General features: G+C 52.0%; 1 protein-coding gene across 1 annotated transcript in view; it reads right to left on the reverse strand.

Moving 5' to 3' along the window:
- The window catches only part of TNK1 (tyrosine kinase non receptor 1), a 33,732-nt gene extending 13,386 nt beyond the window's left edge, over positions 1-20,346 (reverse strand). The window contains exons 1-6 of the mRNA XM_085639252.1: positions 20,141-20,346; positions 4,532-4,702; positions 2,604-2,674; positions 1,646-1,849; positions 502-654; positions 100-377 (exon numbers count right to left, since the gene is read on the reverse strand). Coding sequence (XP_085495378.1) covers positions 100-377; positions 502-654; positions 1,646-1,849; positions 2,604-2,674; positions 4,532-4,694 — 869 coding nt within the window. The 5' untranslated portion in view covers positions 4,695-4,702; positions 20,141-20,346. The remainder of the gene's footprint in view (positions 1-99; positions 378-501; positions 655-1,645; positions 1,850-2,603; positions 2,675-4,531; positions 4,703-20,140) is intronic.
- Between the last annotated feature and the right edge of the window lie 1,443 nt (positions 20,347-21,789).

Genomic DNA, 21,789 nt, shown 5'->3' on the forward strand with positions numbered 1-21,789 from the left:
ACAGAAATGTGATCGGTCAACATTTGCTCTCCATACACCTCTCCCTGTGGAGACACCGCCATGCCCGCCCACTCCACCCCCAAGCCCCCGCCTGCTCACCATGCATAGGGCATCTTGCGATGTGCCGACATGATGTAGTGGTCGTTGTGGCTGGAGAGCGCCCTCATGAGGCCGAAGTCTCCGATTTTCACCTGCTCCTCGGAGGCCAGCAGGATGTTGCGGGTGGCAAGATCCCGGTGGATGAAATTGTTGGACTCCAGGTAGGCCATGCCAGCTGCCACCTGTGTGGCGTACTGCCAGAGGAGGTGCAGCGGGAAGGCACCGTAGCGTGCCCGCAGGCAGTCGTGCAGAGCCCCCATTGGGGCAAGCTCGGTCACCTACAGAACGAAGGATGGAATTTTAGGGTGAACAGACCAACAGTGGTGAATTGACTAACTTTACCAACACCAACAGTCTTGTAGCGCCTCGAGTCCCGCCAGACGGTTCCAGGCACATACTCACCATTTTCAGCGGCTGGGTCAGCACCACCCCGTAGAGTCGGATGAGGTTGGGGTGGTCCAGGGCATACATCGAGTTCACCTCCTGCAGGAAGTCAGTCAGGGCTTCAGGGTCAGTCGTCATGTCAGTGCGGAGAGACTTCACAGCCACACTGATCTGGAGAGGAAACGAAAGTGTGTGTCAGATGGGACAGGTGTCAGAGAAGCGCAAATCTTTCATCCATTTGTGAACCTCTGCCAACTAACAAAGCGGGGTGCTCAAGAGAACACGGGGTGTCAGCGGAGAGTCGTGACCAGAGTTAAAGTATGCCTCGTTCCATAAATCTCAAGATTCTGCGCACCCAGCTGATACCTTAGGGCTGTATGTGGAGTGGAGACAGCTTAAAACGTGTAAACGTGGCATATTTTCTAAAATTACTAAACATATGTATTTTGAAGTGGGAATAAGAGTAAAATAAAAGGGATAAACTCAAAATGGCCCAAGTAATTTGAAAATGCATAAACAATGTAAATTGAGGCTTTCGAATACTCTAGGGCCTCAACTACAATGTTTCGAGGCACGGCAGCACCGCAAGCCTTCCCGCTGCTCTGCCGCGCGTTAAAAGAAAAGGGCTGGAATGTGCTGCATCTACACGATACGGTTCCTGTCCTATTCCCCTGCACTGGCGCACAATGGGCTGCCGTGCGCCTACAAAGGAACCCGGGTGCAAGGGTGTCTGCGTTGTAGGGGGGATTGTTTTTGTGCAGAAAGGGACACCTTCCTGCACACAAAAAATCATGGGAGGGGTTTTCCTCTTTCTATGTGTGCTGCAGAATAAAAAGAAAAACACTGAAATAAAGGTATTTCTCCTCGTTGCCCCTCCCTTATGCTCCCCTGGGGAGGAGTAAGATTCTGTCGCATTCCCAGGATTACGAAACCTTGTAAATCTGGGAATGCATCAGGTTGCATGGATGTTGCCTGGGAACACCGATAGCAACAGAGAACTGTATGAAAATGGGCCTTATGAGCAGGGCTGGTGCTCTGGTTGAGAAGGAGATGGGCGGTATTGGTCAGGGCGGGCTTGCACAATGTGCACAAGGGAGGTGGATGCATTGTGAAGCTGGTGCTGTTTTTATACCTCACCCATGGGGCTCTACAGGCCACTCACCACTTTCCCGCTGGGCACCCTCCAGTCTCCGCGTCGCACAACCCCAAAGCAGCCATCTCCCAGCTTCTCATTCAGCACCAGGTCCCGCTCGTTGATCAGGCACTTCAGGGGGTACTCCGTTTCGGTCCGGGCGACTGACGTAGACAGAGATTCTTCAGGGTACAGGGTGCAGTCCGTCTGCTCAGGGCCACGCCCCACAAACATCTGGTTAAAAACAAAAATTGAGAAATTAAGGGTAATCAGAACTAGGATCTCCCCAAACTATCTCCTTGTGTCCTGGCGTGGCCATGCATTTTAGTGTCCAAAAGTTAGGTTAGAACTTACTCCATCAAGAGGACATTTTCAGGCACAGGAGAAATGTGGACTTGAGGCCGGTGCGTCTAAAAGACTAGATGAACTAGTGGGTGACACACAATGTCCCAGCACCTCCCATGGAAACACCTAGACTTGTTTTTGTGGGCAGTGGACTCCATGACAAGCCTTTGTCCTCCAATGCCTGCACAGCTCTCAAGTGTCCAGTGCCAAAGCGTGAGAAGCTCACCCAGTCCAGGTATTCTTTGTGAATTCTGGTACTCGTAGTCCCTGCTATCAAATAAGAACTACAATTCCCAGAAGGCAATGCCAAACCTGGAATGGATGAGCTGCACATGCATGGGCCTGAGAAACATGAGAGCTCTTTGGATGGACGCTGTGGGTGGGGAGTGGGCTGTGCCTACACCCAGACACCCAGCTGCGCCAAAGAATGCCCACTCCAGGACGCCATAGCTTTTGTTTCAAATTGTTCTTCAAATTTTACACGTGCAAGAAGAGGGGCATCTGGGTGTTTATCACACCCAGAACCCATGAGAGGGCAGAGTGGGTCGGATCCATAGGCGAGTGCTTTGAATTCTGGGAGTGGTAGTTCTGCCTCACTCTAGCATTACATACACTTATTTGTGGCCTCAGCGGTGACACCCACCTTGTACATCCATGACTTCGGTTTAACTTGAGGTCTCCTGCGTTTTATAGCTTCAAACAGTCTTCTTTGGGCTGTGGAAAAAAAAAAACGTAGAGAACAATCATGAGTCTGTGTTTTCGTGTTTCTTTTAAAGAAACAGTGCGGAGGCGTTTGGGGAGTCTCACTGCTCACTCGAAAACTTAGACTGAATGTCAATAATGGAGCGCTCCAGTAGAGCTGTGCAGTTCCAGGTGTGGAACAGCAGTGCATTGCGCCGGGCAGTGCTGACGTGTACTGGCAGCGCCCCCTGCTGGACCCAGTAGTGACAGAGGCCCCTGCCGGACCCAGTGCTGAAGAGGATTAAGAGTGCCATCTCTGCCCTGGGGTGCACTGATGGAGCTGCATACCTGCCCTGGCAGTCTGCCTTGGCACAGAGCCACCTTGGAGTACATTCCAGCACAAGCCACATTCTAGGCCGGTGACCGGAGGCCAGTTTCGGTGTCCTCTGGGCCACTCACCGGGTGGCACGAGGAGACCGAACGTGGACGGGTGCGTCATGGGCGGGAGCTTTACTGGGGGGTTCTGTATTAAAAACTAGCGTACACTGTACAGAGGCTCCTTAGTGGTGGGGGGCTCCCTTCCTTTTGGGTCACAGCTAAACAAGCCAGGGAGACTCGTGTGTGTTCAGGGAGGCTTTGCATGGATGGGGTGGGCGCTATGAAGGCGCTGAAAGGACAGAGGGACACAGAATTAAATTGGCAGGTTGTAAGGTGAAGTTGAATAGTTGTTTACATACCTATAAGGAAGTGACAAAAATAGAATAATTGGCTCTGGAAAGGGAGCGTGTCCATGTGTGGGCGGGTGGAATGTGCCACCACAGACCATACCTGGCTGTCTATCCATCTGGCAAGCATCACTTTCCCTGGTTGTCGGTCCGCGAGCGCTGGGACGCCCCGATGTTGGGTGGGCAATACAAGCACTTCTAACATAACACCGAGTCACCTCTCTGGGGGTAAAGGATGACCTGGTGCCCAAGAGAGAGTGATGGCAAAGAGAGAGGCAAGTGGCAATGAGTGGAGGAAAAGGCAGGTGGTGAAAGGGGACCAGACAGTGCTTAGTTTGTCATTGTAATAGGTATTTCACAGGAGGTCACTGAAGCTTGCACGACCCAGTGCCGCTGCTATCACTGCCTAATGCCAGTGCCACTGTTACCTAGTAACCACCACACTCCAACTTGGACTATTCCATGTCACCCAAACCTGTAAGAATGGTGTGGACAAGGTAATTCGATTGTGGTTGTATATGCTCTTCTGGTGTGCTCTGCCTAAAAATTGACAGACCGCGCCATCTTGTGGCAGGACTGCCAGAAATAAGTGCTGGTGCTGAGCACCAGCAAACACCAGTACAAATTAAGCACTGGAACATAGACAACAATCCTGCCCCGCTCCTAGTTTTCACCTGTTGAATGTTTATTTGTGTGGTTTTCTGTTGCGCAAGCGTGGCCGAAAGGAATTCGAGTGCTGTAGAAAAGGACCTATGTAGAAATGTAGGAGTTGGAAACACTGTGATAAATGATAAAAGGCAGAAGGGCCGGGTTTAGAACTCAGCGGACGGGTTAATCCATCACAACGGTGACGGATATTCCATACACCAAAATATAAATCCCATTATATCCTATGGGATTTATTGTTAAGCAGACAGCATATCCGCCACCGTTGTGGCAGAGTAACTCGTCCGCCGAGTTCTAAATCAGGCCCTATGTGTGTATACAAGTAAAAACCAGGGTCAAAACTGAATAAGCCGGGTTACAAACTGTGGAGGATGAAGACGAGTGTGAGAACGCTCCATGGCAAGACCCACCCACAACGGCACATTGGGCCAGAGAGGTTGGCAAGTAAGAAGCGGCGTGAACCCCAAGTCCCCAGTGGTCTACCCAGCAGCCTCCTTACCCGGCTTGCCCATGCCAATCTGGTCCAGGTCCAAGGGCCGCACGAAGTCGAAGTGAGACAGGCGTGTGACGTTAAGGTCATCGCGGATCTTGTTGTAGAACTGGTCCAGCTGTAGCTCCCGCAGAAGCTGGTGCAGCCACTCGGTACTGTCCTCGGGCATCATGCCGGTGCCTGCGTGGGTCAAAGCGAGGGAGAGAAGGTGATGAGATACTGGCGGCAGCGCATTGAGGGCAGAGGCTTTAGCCCCCCACCACTAAACACACGTCTATGAGATGGTCACAGTCATCACTCTGAGCATTCTACAAGGAAAAAACATGTATATATACGCATTCGATACACGACAAGGCAGTGCAAACAAATAAAAGAAAGGTGACAGATATACAAAAGTCCACCAGATAAGACTTACAAGTGTCTGAAATAGAATGGTTTGTGACTTTTAATATGTGGTAAATATACAGCTCAGCCTAAAAGCCAAAACCTTAAGAGCAAAAATACAAAGGATTGCAATATAAATATTTCTACTTTGTGTGGGCTGATGCGTGTAAACTGTTGATGTTTCGGTCTCCAAGAAAACGTCTGTGAAACCATCTTCAGGACCAGGTTTGACTAGAAGGACCATCTTGTGAATAGCGACGCCATTCATTCACTAGATGGCCCTGCTAAACAAATATAGTTCTGAAGAAGGTTTGATGGATATTTACCACTTAGAGACCGAAACGCCGATGACTTAACTCTGGAAACTGCAGACCTGGTCTGTGCCTGTCCACTACATATGGAACGACAGCACTGACCTGGCATGGGCAGTGTCCACGCGCAGACATCGATCAGGAGAAAGTGGGGGGTGGGCTAGACCCCCTCCACCATCAGAAAGATCAAGTCATTGGTTTTTCCAGTCCCCCGCTACTTTAACAAACCCTTGCTTTACCCTATACTACTTCTGGCTGTGAATACCCTCCACCCACCCCCACCGCAGATGTCCACCTGGTATTAAGGTCAGAATCACCAGTACCAGCAGTACTCTGGTCCGGCCCATCCAGTCTTATACACCACGCCCTTGTGTCCTGTACCATTTTATCATCCGCTCCCAAGCCCCCCAACCCTTGCGGGCAGAGCATGGCAGCTTTACAAAGCCCGCACATACTTCCTAGCCATATCAAATTCTGCACGATTATGCCTTGTAACCCACTGTACCCCCTGCTGCAGTGTGGCCTTGTAACCCACTGTACCCCCTGCTGCAGTGTGGCCTTGTAACCCACTGTACCCCCTGCTGCAGTGTGGCCTGTTACCCACTGTACCCCCTGCTGCAGTGTGGCCTGTAACCCACTGTAGCCCCTGCTGCAGTGTGGCCTGTAACCCACTGTAGCCCCTGCTGCAGTGTGGCCTGTAACCCACTGTACCCCCTGCTGCAGTGTGGCCTGTAACCCCCTGCTGCAGTGTGGCCTGTAACCCACTGTACCACCTGCTGCAGTGTGGCCTGTAACCCACTGTACCACCTGCTGCAGTGTGGCCTGTAACGTACTGTACCCCCTTCTGCAGTGTGGCCTGTAACCCACTGTAGCCCCTGCTGCAGTGTGGCCTGTAATCCACTGTAGCCCCTGCTGCAGTGTGGCCTGTAACCCACTGTAGCCCCTGCTGCAGTGTGGCCTGTAACCCACTGTAGCCCCTGCTGCAGTGTGGCCTTTAACCCACTGTAGCCCCTGCTGCAGTGTGGCCTTTAACCCACTGTAGCCCCTGCTGCAGTGTGGCCTGTAACCCACTGCTGCAGTGTGGCCTGTAACCCACTGTACCCACTGCTGCAGTGTGGCCTGTAACCCACTGTACCCCCTGCTGCAGTGTGGCCTGTAACCCACTGTACCCCCTGCTGCAGTGTGGCCTGTAACCCACTGTACCCCTTGCTGCAGTGTGGCCTGTAACGTACTGTACCCCCTTCTGCAGTGTGGCCTGTAACCCACTGTAGCCCCTGCTGCAGTGTGGCCTGTAATCCACTGTAGCCCCTGCTGCAGTGTGGCCTTTAACCCACTGTAGCCCCTGCTGCAGTGTGGCCTGTAACCCACTGTACCCACTGCTGCAGTGTGGCCTGTAACCCACTGTACCCCCTGCTGCAGTGTGGCCTGTAACCCACTGTACCCCCTGCTGCAGTGTGGCCTGTAACCCACTGTACCCCCTGCTGCAGTGTGGCCTGTAACCCACTGTACCCCCTGCTGCAGTGTGGCCTGTAACCCACTGTACCCCCTGCTGCAGTGTGGCCTGTAACCCACTGTAGCCCCTGCTGCAGTGTGGCCTGTAACCCACTATACCTCGTGCAGTGGCTCGTATAACCAATTGAAACCCACCATTTCAAAGGTATGGACAGGTCCTTCCTCCGAAGCTGACCCCAGTACTGAGACCAGGCCGCCCGGCCGGTGGCTGCCAGCCCCCTACATGTGCCCGCCCTGCTATGCACAGAGCCAGGGTCAGCTTCGAGGTCTGCCGGGCCCGCGAGCAGTGACAGACCCGCGTGACCTGCACTGATGCGGAGCCAAGGGCCCGTATACACGTAGTGTAGGGGGCACTGGCAGCCCGGAGCCCAGGCTCCGTTTATGCCCTCAATGGAGCGACAAGCACCTCTGCCTGCAGCCCAAATAAACCCCCGCCTGGTGCCATGTCCCGACTTGCCCCACGCTTGGCAGCAGACGCCCGAATGATGCGCCTTGGCAGGGTGGCACGGGGACGCCCCAGAGCTGATTCCTGCACATGCCAGGGAGATTAAAGTGCCAACTGAGGGCAGCCAAGGGCGCTCTCATTCTAAAAGGGACAGTGTTGTGTGGTAAGACACGAAACGTACCACTGCCGAGGGCAGAGGCGCAACTAGAGCCAAATTTCGGGGGGGGCTGAGCAAAAATTTCGGGGGGGGCTGAGCAAAAATTTCGGGGGGGGCTGAACTTTAAGCAATAGGCAGAGTGGAGCTGCAGGGGCTCTTAGAAGGGGTGAAACAACAGCATGGCCTCATTAACATGCAAATGGTCTTTAAAAGACCTGTGAAGTGCTCGAGCGCGGCTGTGTGTCTGCCCGGGAAGGTGTCTCATCCCGGGCTGCCACACACGACGGGGGGGGCTGAAGCCCTGCGAGTCCAATGGGTGTTGCGCGCCTGGCCGAGGGCAAGTGCACTGGAAATGCAAGGCGCATGCGCAGAACTCTCCATCAGTTCTACAATTATTTACAAGAGTTAAGGGGAAAAAATGATAGGAAACGTCATGAGCAATCTTAAAAACAATAACAGAACACCAGGACGCAAGACTCAAGGCTGCTCACTTCATCGGAGTCGGCCTCTGGGGATTGTAGTGGACTGAGGGGGGTGGTGGTCTAAACATAATCCTGGAGGGTGGAACCACTACCAGCCCGCCTGGGAAGGGCGCCCTTGTGGGATTTCAATCCACCGGGTTTCAAAGTTAATTTTTCAATGTATCTTTTATTTTATTTTTATTTTTTTAACTGTCACGTGACCTGGGAGGTGGTGGGGACGTGTTTGGCGTTGGTGGACAGCCGCGGTAGTTGTCACAAGCACACCTCTCCTCCCCCAGCCGAACCCTCACCCCACACACCAGACACCCTCACACCACCTTCTTGATATGCAAGCAGGGGAGAGAGGCGCTGAAGTGAAGCTTTCCCAAACTGGGGGAACTGGTTTTGGCAGAGCTGGGGCAGTGTCACAGTGGGTAAGAGAGGAAAACGGGTGGGAGGGGGGGGGGCTGGAAATGCACATAAATAAACAGATCTTACGAAAAGAAAAGAGACAACAGCGAGAAAAGAGAAACCTGGGAGGGAGGGGTGAATGAGAGTGGGCATGCCGGAGGTGGTCTCCTGGGAGGTCCCCCGTGTGTAAGTTGTTGTAGAGCTGTCAACAAGCGGCAGCGCTCAAAGTGAAAGAGACCGGCAGAGGACGGGACGTGTTCAGGGACACCTGAGGAACGCAGATAAAGGTCAAGATGGTGGAGAAGCGGTGGGCCCCGGGGCGAAGAAACCTGCTGAGAAAAACAGATGACGAGAGACAGGAGTGAAAGTGCAAGAAGGGTGGCAAAAGTGATAGAAGGGAAAAAACAGGAGGTGAGAGAAAGAAGTAAAAAAAAAAAAAAGGTGAGAGAAAGGAGCAAACAAGGAGGGGGAAGGAGCAAACAAGGAGAGGGGAAGAGAGAAAGGAGTGAAAAGGGAGAGAGAAAGGAGTAAAGAAGGAGAGAAAGGGAGAGGGGAGGCATCAGCGTTAAGATGGAGCAGGGGATACAGTTTTAGAATAGAGAGACCAAAAGGTGGGAGAGACGGGGGGGGCCAAGAGTGAGTAAGTAAAGATGAGAGCAAGGCGGACTGTGGTGAGAGGACAGATTGAGAGGTGACAGGAAGGAGGGATGTGAGGGAGGAGGGGGAGCGAGGAGAGGGGACAGAGACGAAGGAGTGAGCAGTGAGGGAAGGGGCGTGAGAGGGGAAGTGAGGAGTTCAGTGAGAGGGGAAGTGAGGAGTTCAGTGAGAGGAAGCGAGAGTGTGAAAGGTGAGGGGGGTCGTGGAGTGAGCCTCAAGTACTCAGGTGAGAGGAAAAACTTAGATGAGAGGAGGGAGGACTGAGATAAGACGAATGAGGTCTCAGATGAAGAGTGACGAGGGCGAGAAGAGTGAAAGGAGTGAGGGGCAGAGGCGATGGAGAGAGAAAAGAATGGGGAAGAGGGGGTAAGGTACGGGGTAACGAAAGGTGTGGGGGAGGGGAGAGGAGTGAAGAGAGCTTGCAATGGAGAGAAGGGGACGGGCAGCGTGTTAAACAAGCATTGGCATAGCCAATAGGTCTCGCTTTTGGGACCTTATAAGTATTTAGTTATGTAGCACAATTTCCTTGGTGCAACATCAACTGTTGCATGGCGAAACACTTATAAGGACCCAAAGGCGAGACCTATTGGCTATGACAATGCTTGTTCTCTGTTCTTACCACTGTATACAGTTGTCTGAAGCTGAGTTTAGGACATTAAATCCAAGGTTATAAAAGTGAAGTCAAGCAAATTTCTCATTCAGTGGCTAGTGTGTAAACAGCAAGGGGTTGGACAGGGCGCAGATGCCAAACTACGCCAGACATCAAGCCGAGGAGGCCACCCTGCTCTCACCCCAGTCCTCCCCGTGTCTCAAGGCCCCAGGTTTAAGATGTGATGGCAACAGAAATATCCAGTGTTAGCTTTAGTGAAGAAAGACTGTCGTCACTGCTTATATTTGTAGACTAAGCTCCCACTGAATGTTGGACTTCGGAGCACTGTACCTTCTCCAAGTTGGCCTGGATACAGAGAACGCGTGCGCAGAACACACATGGTTTACATGGAAGCAATAAACCCTGAAGGGGGGCGCACTGCGCCACTCCGACGACGCCGACGAGGCCGGTGCAATCCTTAACTTGGCAAAAAGGTCACTGAGACCCTGGTGTATGTATCCGGAGTTACTTCATTGGTCTATTAGGAAGCACCGAAAAGAGCCCATTTTTGGTTTTCAGAAAACGAATTATAAATGGCTTTGACATTATTCACCGAACAAACCTTACCTGAACGGCAGCTACTGCTACAAACAAGCATCGCGGCACCGACCGGAAGTAAAGCGCGGCTGCCGCGATTATATCAAAAGAAATAGAAAAAAACATTTCTTTACTTTTGGTTTAATCGTGGCACCCGGGATTTACTTTTAAAGTTAAATGTACAGCGCGGGTGCCGCGAGGCTTGTTTGTGGTAGAAGCTGCCGTTCAGGTAAGGGAAGGGAAGATTATAACAAAAGTAAATAAATAGATGTTTTTTTTTTTATTTCTTTACTTTTGGTTTAATCGCGGCACCCGGGAATCACTTACAACATTAAAAGTAAAGCGCGGGTGCCGCGATTATACCAAAATCGTCTGTCCAGTAGGGATAGGTAGTACAATCTCGGGGTTTCTGCCGTTCGGCCACAGGCAGTTCCGAGACACCCAGGGGGTAATGTCCCTCGTGCCCTCTCCAGAGTTAGTTTGTGTGAGTTTGGGGCCGGCGCCCATTGATATGTACGGCTGTGTGTTATCTGCGTATGAGATGAACTGCAGGAACTTACGGCTCTGGGCAAGGGGGTGAAGTACACGTTAGAAAACATGGGGCGCAAGGATGAGCCCCGAGGTACCCGCTTGTCTACTAACATGACACGTGATTTAAATGGCCCCAAGTTCACCGTCTGTGGTCCTAAGTGTACCATTTGTGTTGTCTGTATCATCGTTAAGGAAGCCACGTGGCCACCCCAATGCTTTGCCGGTGGCACCAATCTCAGACAGTCTCTGGGCCACGCTCGGGTGTGAGACGGCGTCAAAGGAGGCGTACAGATGAAGGTGCGCATGCGTGGCTGGGGCGCCACGCTGGGGTGTGAGACGGCGTCAAAGGCGGCGGACAGATGAAGGCGCGCATGCGTGGCTGGGGCGCCATCACCCAGGGAGTCTAATGTCATCGGAGGCCGCTGTCGGAGCGGTGTCTGTACTCTGAGAGGCTCTGAAGCAGCACCGGGAGATATCAAGGATGGAATTGGAGGCCAAATAGCTCGATAGTTGTCCTTCCGCTGACAAGCTGGATTTTTGCTCAGATATGGAATGAGCGAAATGGGGCTGTAATTAACGGGGTTTAGAGCATGTGCATTCTATGTTTTTTTAGTATTGGCATCGCCTGCCCAGTTTTCCAGGCCTGAGGTACAGTTGCGGGGTTGAAAGATTGAACAAAGTGGTCTGCTAGTGACTTGTAGAGCTCCTCGAAGGCCTGCACTGCTTTTGGCGGCTAAATCTCGGAGGAGCCATTAGATCGAGCGCCTGGGAAAGGATTCTTGGAAAGCGGTGTCACCCCAGACCTGCTCCAGTCCTATGTGTCCTGCGCTCACCTCCCGCAATGAATATGGAATTCGATATTTCCAGTCTTAATAAATGGCAAACCACTTTAACTCGGGGAAACACGACAAAATATAAAAATAAGGCGTTTAAAAAAAAAAAACACTTATAAAGGCCTAATGTACTTGCAGCAGGTCTCAGGAAGCAAACTCTTAGTCACTTGATTACTTGTTGTAGCCAAGGGAGCAGATTTAGGGGTCTCCCGGAGATGAAAAGCCTCCTCCCCAGTCATGCTAAGTACACCTTGTGCCTCAAATACCAGCTGAGTGTGAGTGGAGCATCCCAGCTCCCCAGCACCATCCAAGCTTTAATAAGCCACAGCCAGTACAGGAGATGAAACAAAACAACCCTTGAAGTCTGGCTTGGTCACGCCCTGGCAACAACATGAAAACATGCCCTTTACTGCGCTTTTACAGATGCGCTGGGAGGGTGGCGTGATAAGATACACTCACTTTTCTGGCCTTTCGGAGAAGTTGTGCCTCACAGCACTTTACAGGACTCTGGCACAGTGTTTCCTAGCGCAATTTACAAACCGGCGACAGGCAACTGTGTGCCAGAGTCCTTTGAAAGTGCGTCACATGCACTTCGGCTGAAGGCACTCTCCCTGGCACTGTATCCGAGAGGTCTTAACCTGCCTGGCTGTCACACTAGGTCCCTCTCAAAACTCTCTATGGCGCACTCTGTCTTTACGAGGCGCAGCACAGGGTTTCCTTTCTCCTCTCGCTGCCTGTATTTCCTGTTTTTGCGGTCTCTGCAGCGGCAGACAGCGCCCCTTGTGCCTGAACTGGCAGACTGTGCAGTGCCGGCTGTACTGTACTCTGGGCCCGCAGCGTGAGACTGTGCTGTCAGTATACTCTCTGTCTCCAGTGTTAAGACTGTGCAGTGTTTGTATACTGTGTCTGCAGTGTCAGACTATGTTATCTCTATACTGCCTGCAGTGTCAGACTGTGCTGTGTCTGTATACTGTGTCTGCAGTGTCAGACTATGTTATCTCTATACTGCCTGCAGTGTCAGACTATACTGTGTCTACAGCATTAGACTGTGCCACCACTGGTGTACCAGGAGTCTGCAGCGACAGACCGCACAGCGACTGCTGTACCAGCAGTCTGCAGCGACAGACTGCGCCGCGACTGCTGTACCAGCAGTCTGCAGCGACAGACTGCGCCGCGACTGGTGTAGCAGCAGTCTGCAGTAACAGACCGCGCCGCAAATGGTACACCAGGAGTCTGCAGGGACAAACCGCGCAGCGACTGGTGCACCAGCAGTCTGCAGCGACAGACCGCGCCGCGACTGGTGCACCAGCAGTCTGCAGCGACAGACCGCGCCGCGACTGGTGCACCAGCAGTCTGCAGCGACAGACCGCGCCGCGACTGGTGCACCAGCAGTCTGCAGCGACAGACCGCGCCGCGACTGGTGCACTAGCAGTCGGCAGCGACAGACCGCGCCGCGACTGGTGTACCTGCAGTCGGCAGCGATGGGTTGTGCTGCGACTGATACACCCAGTGCCTGCAGTGACAGACTGTGCTGTGTCTAGTTAGCCTAATTGCCGCAATCACATGCTCCTCTAGTCAAGGAGCAGACCTACATTTCTTGCACATGTCCCCTGTGGATTAAGGCCAAGTTAGTGGCATTAAGTCTGGAACTTGCGAGCTCACCTTCCAGCATGACGTCGCTCAGATCCCCACAATATAAGTTGCCGTCTCTATGGTCAGGAAAAATAAACTTTAATCGATGACAGAGGCACTTGCCCTTTTTTGCTGCTGCAAAGAAAATCCTTCTCTGCGCTGACGTCATTCACCTACCGTCAGGCGGTAAGGTCGTGGTTGGTGAGCATTAAATGTAAGGTCCTTAGAGGGCGGCGCCATTCTTGAATGGGGTCGTCCAAGGGGGAGGGACAAGTGGTCTCTCATGGAACTCCAGGGGCAGTTGCAGCCGGTTGGCTGGATGGGTGCGGGGGAGGGGAGCTACGCTTTCCAGTAGGCTGGTTGGCCACCCCGCACGCGCACAAGAGCGCAAGTAAACAGCACATAACTGGAAGGACACCTTATGGAGATAATCTACTGGACGTATGGGGTGATCGGGGGGGGGGTACCCTCCCGGTGAACGGGCCCCCTGCGCATGTGCACTCCGGTTGGAGGGTGGGCATAGTTTGATCAGGATCTGGCGCCAGTTGTTGACCTTGCCATAGGCGCAAATAGGGATACGCAGAAAAAGTATACGTTATTTGATTACGGTATGTTTAGAGTCGGATAGGAATGTCTTTGTATTGGAGATATGTTAAGGTTAGTAGACATGACATATGTACCTATCAATGTAATGCAATGGTTTTCTGCGTATTGTGTAAATAATGGATATAAAAATGGTTTTGATTATTAATTTTTAATAAATACGGCCGGGGGGGCTTAAAGACCCCCTAATCCAAAAATGTCCTTGTGGTAAATGTGTTGCCGCCTTAGGGGTGAATGGGAACCTTGGCACCATTAGAAGGGGCCATTCGGTCGGGATTGTGGATACAGGAACGGGGGTCTCTAGGCCGTACCTGGCTATAATGACATAGGCTCTTGCCCTTTTTCGCTGCTGCAAAGGAATATCCTTCTCCGGGCTGACTTTATTCGCCTACCTGCCGATGGGCAGTCCTAGCCAGCCTGGACCCGGTGAACCCCCTATCAAACATTAAAACTGGTAAGTTTCTGCAGACGGCTGTGGCCCAACCAGACGATGTTTATTCCATCCGTGCACCTGACAGGAGGTCAAGTAGCGGCTTAAGAACCCCTTCTATTTTCTCCTGCACACTGTATTTTTTCTTTAAAATGTTAACACCCGCGCAACCTGCTACTGCTGGTCTGTGCTCGCAAAGATTTATGATGCATGTTACGCGTCAAAAGTTCAGAATTCCGTTGCACATGGCACAACTGCCAGCACGGTGTGCCTCAAATGGGCTGGCATTGTCTGTGCTGCTATTGTAATTTTGCACACTGCCTTTTAGCCATCAAATATGCGGCCAATCCTGTTACTCCCTCTTAACAATGGCTCGGCTGAATCTTTCTGTGCCCAACACAGACCTGCTTGTTCTTATGGGACGTTTTCACTTTGTATGTTGAAGGCGTTTAATCTGTACGTCTGTTTCTTAACGTTTTTATTAACCGTACAATAAACTGCTACATCACACTACAGTGACAGGCTGTGCGGTCTCTTGTACAGCGCTTATCTACAGTGACAGACTGTGCTGTCTCTTGTTCAGCACGTATCTACAGTGACAGTCTGTGCTGTCTCTTGTACAGGATGGACAGGCAGCGTGTACAGCATGTATCTACAGAGACAGGCTTTGCTTTCTCTTGCACAGCACGTATCTATAGATAGGCTGTGCTGTTTCTTGTACAGCGTGTATCTACAGAGACAGGCTGTGCTGTCTCTTTCACAGCATGCATCTATAGACAGGGTGTGCTGTCTCTTGTACAGGCCGTGCTGTCTCTTGTTCAGCATGTGTCTACAGAGACAGGCTGTGCGGTCTCTTGTCCAGCACGTATCTATAGACAGGCTGTGCTGTCTCTTGCCCAGCGCGTATCTATAGACAGGCTGTGCTATCTCTTGCCCAGCGCACATCTATAGAGACAGGCTGTGCTGTCTCTTGTACAGCACGTATCTATAAAGACAGGCTGTATTGTGCCTCTGTACCCTTCTCCCGCAGTGACAGTGTGTGGGGTCTGTATAGAGTCCTGTATAGAGTCTGCAGTGACAGGGTGTGGGGTCTGTATACCATGAGTCTGCAGTGACAGCGTGTGGTGTTTGTATACCATGAGTCTGCAGTGACAGCGTGTGGTGTCTGTATACCATGAGTCTGTAGTGACAGCATGTGCTGACAGTGTGTGGGGCCTCTATACCATGAGTCTGCAGTGACAGTGTGTGGTGTCTGTATACCATGAGTCTGTAGTGACAGCGTGTGCTGACAGTGTGTGGGGCCTCTATACCATGAGTCTGCAGTGACAGTGTGTGGTGTCTGTATACCATGAGTCCGCAGTGACAGCGTGTGGTGTCTGTATACCATGAGTCCGCAGGGACAGCGTGTGGTGTCTGTATACCATGAGTCCGCAGGGACAGCGTGTGGTGTCTGTATACCATGAGTCTGCAGTGACAGCGTGTGGTGTCTGTATACCATGAGTCTGCAGTGACAGCGTGTGGTGCCTGTATACCATGAGTCTGCAGTGACAGACTGTGATGTGTCTCCAGTGACAGCACCAGGGTACCTTAGTGGATGACTGTGCACTTCACAATAAGTATGACTCACCTATGCAGCGCCTGTTATACCCTGTGCCCAAAGTGACAGGATTATTTTATACCTGAAGTGCAGAAACTGTGCTGTGTCCAGTATGGACAGGGCTTCTAGAATTATGATGCAATGGATAACCAAATTATGTGGCAAGTTGATTAAATTATGCACAAGTTTATTATGCGGTGTAATGCAGCCCATTTGGTGTTAGCATTTCTTCATTATAGCGTTAATTTTACACTTCCTAGTGCTGTCTGGGTAAAGGTTCCACCTCACGAGTACTAGTTTACCTCCCAAATAGAGCAATTAGGATGACCAGCCAATCCTTGCAAAGGGCCTCCAACTGCGCGGCAACACGTCACTGCGCGTTTAGTAACTTTTGATCCGTTTGAGTTAGAAACAATTTATTTTACGTTAAAATCTGAGGATCAAGCAGCAGACAACGGGGAATGCGGCACATGAATAATCATGCGGCCAATGCCATGGCACCAGTATTGCATAATGCCAGCGCACCGAATATTGCTCGTCTCCGCAGTGAGAGACTCTGCTATTTCTAGTGAGCCTTTGTGCAATAGTGCCAGGTTGTGCTGCGTCTTGTACACCCTGTGCACACAGTGCCCACATACCCACGCCCCCCAATCGAAGACATTAGCAGCTTCAGGAAGACGCGAGAGGGGTAGGGGGTGGGGAATGTGTAATGTACCCAGGTTGTGTGCGGAGGCCGGATAGCAAGCGGAACGGCTGGTAGGGCTGTGAGGCAGTGTGGGATGGGCGCTTTGTGCAGGTGCAGACTGTCTCTTGCCCCGAGGGGGTGGTTCGAACCCCCTGCGGTGCTGCATCTCAGGGTGATGATCAACCCAGGGGAAACGTGTGAACGGGAGCCGAGGCCAATAAAACACATTGTGAGCAAGTGTGAAAAGCCATCATCGCCCGGCCGCAGCACAAAGGGGGGCTCCGCCCAGAAAACACACAAAGGCCCTGTCTGCATGCACCCCCATCCTCTGGCCTGTAAATGTACCACCCCCTCATTAGCCCAGCGGGCATCCCACACAAGGCGGAGGCAGTGCCCCGCTTGCAAAGTACGCGCAAGATGTGGGTCTTAATCCCCAGAGCCCCCCACCCCCTCGGGGAGTCCCTCTCTTGACCCGAGACATGGCCCTAAATCACAGACTGGCCTCTACTGTCAAGGAAACACAGCGGGGAGGATGTATGGCAGAGCACGTGACGTCACGAGCCCCCCCCCCCGCGCCATGTGAAATCAACTCATCGCCCCGTGCACACTGCAGCTCATGGAACTAACCAAACAAGCTCCGAGGCACTATAGACCGGAGCACTTTACAGGGCTTTCCTAAACAGTAATCTCATAAGCACTTTACAAGCCCGCATACAGTGTACCACCAAGCACTTTACATGCCCCCATACAGTGTACCACCAAGCACCTTAGAAGCTCCCATACAGTGTACCACCAAGCACTTTAGAAGCTCCCATACAGTGTACCACCAAGCACTTTACATGCCCCCATACAGTGTACCACCAAGCACTTTACAAGCTATTCACACACATTGCACTCCAAAGCACTTTACAAGCCCAGAGCACATTGTGCCCAGAACACTTTACAAGACACTCTCACACACCGCACCCTAGAACACTTTACAAGCCCATCGTGCAGTGTAGCACCAAGCACTTTACAAGCCCCCATGCAGTGTACCATCAAGCACTTTACAAGACACTCACACACTGTGCCCAGAGCACTTTACAAGCCCATCGTGCAGTGTAGCACCAAGCACTTTACAAGCCCCCATGCAGTGTACCATCAAGCACTTTACAAGACACACACACACACTGTGCCCAGAGCACTTTACAAGCCCATCGTGCAGTGTAGCACCAAGCACTTTACAAGCCCCCATGCAGTGTACCATCAAGCACTTTACAAGACACACACACACACTGTGCCCAGAGCACTTTACAAGCCCAGAGCACATTGTGCCCAGAACACTTTACAAGACACTCTCACACACCGCACCCTAGAACACCTTACAAGCCCATCGTGCAGTGTACCACCAAGCACTTTACAAGACACTCTCACACACTGTGCCCAGAGCACTTTACAAGCCCATCGTGCAGTGTAGCACCAAGCACTTTACAAGCCCCCATGCAGTGTACCATCAAGCACTTTACAAGACACACACACACACTGTGCCCAGAGCACTTTACAAGCCCAGAGCACATTGTGCCCAGAACACTTTACAAGACACTCTCACACACCGCACCCTAGAACACCTTACAAGCCCATCGTGCAGTGTACCACCAAGCACTTTACAAGACACTCTCACACACTGTGCCCAGAGCACTTTACACGCCACTCGTACACACTACATTCTACCGCACCGTTGACGCATCTCGCCTGGTATGCACCCAGAGCGCTCGCCATGTTCCTTATATACCCTGACCTCACTGCAGGGTACAAGCCTGCCACACACACAGCACCACTCATCACAAGCCTCATGTGCCGAACCCCACAGCACATTTAGTAAACTCTTCTGAACATTGTATCCCGGTACAGTTACAAGCCCATGTATGCCCTGCACCCAGCTTTACAAGCCCCTCACACTGTAGCCAGATCACCTTATACACTGTAGCACAGATAGCTATACATACACCCCGAATACACTGTACCCCAGATCGTTTTTCAAGCCCCTCGTAGATACTGAACCCCAGGTCACCTTACAAGCCCCTCGTATACATCATAGCACAGGTAGCATTACATACACCCCGAATACACTGAACTCGTGAACATTGTATCCCGGTACAGTTACAAGCCCATGTATGCCCTGCACCCAACTTTCCAAGCCCCTACTCTACACTACCCCAGATCACTTTACAAGCCCCATCACTAGAATGTACCCCAGATCACCTTACAAGTCCCTCACGCTGTACCCCAGATCACCCTACAGGCCCCTGGCCTACACTGTACCCCTGGGCACTTTACAAGCTCCTCGCATACACTGTACCCCGAAGCACTGTACAAGCCCCTTGTTTACACCGTACCCCAGAACACTGTACAAACCCCTTGTATACACAGTAGCACAGATGACTTGACAAGCCCCTTGTATACACCGTACCCCAAAGCACTGTACAAGCCAATTGTATACACCGTACCCCAAAGCACTGTACAAGCTCCTTGTATACACCGTACCCCAAATCACTGTACAAGCCAATTGTATACACCGTACCCCAAATCACTGTACAAGCCAATTGTATACACCGTACCCCAAAGCACTGTACAAGCCCCTTGTATACACCGTACCCCAAAGCACTGTACAAGCCCCTTGTATACACCGTACCCCAAAGCACTGTACAAGCCCCTTGTATACACCGAACCACAGAACACTGTACAAGCCCCTTGTATACACAGTAGCACAGATCACTTGACAAGCCCCTTGTATACACCGTGCCCCAAAGCACTGTACAAGCTCCTTATATACACCGTACCCCAAATCACTGTACAAGCCAATTGTATACACCGTACCCCAAAGCACTGTACAAGCCCCTTGTATACACCGTACCGCAAAGCACTGTACAAGCCCCTTGTATACACCGAACCACAGAACACTGTACAAGCCCCTTGTATACACAGATCACTTGACAAGCCCCTTGTATACACCGAACCACAGAACACTGTACAAGCCCCTTGTATACACAGTAGCACAGATCACTTGACAAGCCCCTTGTATACACCGTACCCCAAAGCACTGTACAAGATCCTTGTATACACCGTACCCCAAAGCACTGTACAAGCCCCTTGTATGCACCGTACCCCAAAGCACTGTACAAGCCCCTTGTATTGTATGCACAGTACCCCATAACACTGTACAATACTCTTGTGTACACAGTTCCCAGGTACACGTCACAAGCCCACCCCCAGATCGCTTTACTAGCACCTTCAATACACAGTCCCCTGGAGCACATTATGCGCCTCTCATACATACGAAATTCCAAAGCACTTGACGTCGTTTTAAATTGTTTCATGAAGCCACTCAATACTTCCCGTCACCCTCTCGCGATCACTGCATTTCAAGGCGCTCTACGGGTGCCTAACATGCCCTGTGTCCAAAAGCGCTTTGCAAAAATCTTCGCCGTGTTGTCTCCAGTGAGTCGGTGGCCGGCCCCGTGCCCGCCAGGGTTTGTCTCCCACTGAAAGCCGCTTCCCTGGCACCAGGCCCGGCGTGCAGCCTTCACGGCCCACACTCCTGGCACCAGGAGGCGCCTGGCAGAAGGGCTCTCCCCTCTAGGTGTACAGTTAGCTCCACAAGAAGGTTGCCTGGAGGGTTATCGCGCCTGCTGCCGAGATGTGTGCGTACCCCGCAATGCCCGCTGCCAGGCCAGCTATGAAGAAACGAAGCCCACAGGTGCGAGGGAAGGGTACCCCAAGCTCCAACCCCACCGCTCCACTCACCTGGAGAGAGCCACCACGGAGCCAGGTTCAGACAGTGAGCGCTTACAGTCCAGGGAAGTCGACGGTACAGATCCACAGAAGGTTATGTGCCCCCGGCTCCTGGGGGCTCCCCTTTATACCCTCCTGCACTGGGAGGCCAGGGCCAGTGCGGGCACTTCCTGGGCGCTCTGCTGTTGCTGTGTATGTGGGACACCTCCCTGTGAGTCAGCAGAGGCGGGGCCCAGAGGTGAGAAGGTGGGCGTGGCCGAGGCCCAGGTCCCTCCTCCGGGTCCTGGCACACCTGTGGAGTCCTTGTGTGCGCCTAGCCTCTGCCGCAACAAGATATTATCCCGGGCGAGAGGAGTGCGGGCTCCAGGGTTGTGCGCCACCCAGCGGGCCACTAAAGCCTAGCACGTCATGGCGGAGTTGTTCCATCAGCCCTGTTTGCAGCTCTGATGCTTTGTGGGACTTGTAGTCCTACATTTACATAGGAGCATGCTGCCTTTATGTTCAACAGATTGTGTTTTGGGCTTTTTTCATCCATTAGTATCGCCTATCACGCTGTTGCAAACCGTTGCCCAATGTTCCGTTCCAAGGGATTAACAAAAACAAATGATGGACAGAGTGATGCAAACATTCACCACGGTCACAAAGACCAGAGTTTAATCCATTATTCTTTTGTTAGCCTATGGGTGGAATGCTCTCTCACTATAAATGGACAGAATGCTGAACAATGCAAACATTCACCCCCAGCCATATGGAAATCAGTCTTGACCCTACTCTGAACTGCCAGGCCAGGTCCTCCCTGGCCTCCAAACAAGCATCCTAGGACCGGTTTCGGGGTTTCACCCCTCTTCAGCCAGGATAGCTTGACTCCAGTGGCATGGAGAGCACGGGACCCCACGTCTGGACATACCCGTCCCACTCGGGGTGACAAATGCAAAAAGAACAGTTGATGGACAGAATGCAGAACAATGTCATACATTCACCCCAGTACAGAGATCTGGGCCTAAATCCATTGTTGTTTTGCTCACCATGTCAATACAGTTTGGACCCAGCCATATGCAAATCAGTCTTGACCCTGCAGCTCATGGGAACAGTCCAGCCTGAACTGCCAGGCCAGGTAGCCTGGCTGATGAGGGGTGATACCCTGAAACCAGCCCCAGGATACTTGTTTCAGGTCCAGGGAGAATCCGTCGTGCCAGTTCGGGCTGGACTGTTCCCATTGGGCACAAGGCCAAGACTGATTTGCATATGGCTGGGTCCAAACTGGAATGGCATGAGGAGCAAAAAAACAATGGATTTAGGCCCAGATCTCTGTACTGGGGTGAATGTATGACATTGTTCTGCATTCTGTCCATCAATAGTTCTTTTTGCATTTGTCACCCCGAGTCAGACAGGTATGCTCAGACGTGAGTCCCGTGCTCTCCATGCCACTGGAACCAAGCTATCCTGGCTGAAGAGGGGTGAAACCCCGAAACTGGTCCTAGGATGCTTGTGTGAAGAGGGGTGAAACCCCGAAACCGGTCCTAGGATGCTTGTTTCCAGTCCAGGAAGGACCTGGCCTGGCAGTTCGGGCTGGACTGTTCCCACTGGGTACAGGGTCAAGACTGATTTGCATATGGCTGGGTTTATCCTGGAATGGCATGGGGAGCAAACAAGATGGATTT

This window comes from Triturus cristatus, chromosome 12, assembly GCF_964204655.1.
Source record: "Triturus cristatus chromosome 12, aTriCri1.1, whole genome shotgun sequence".
NCBI lineage: Eukaryota > Metazoa > Chordata > Amphibia > Caudata > Salamandridae > Triturus > Triturus cristatus.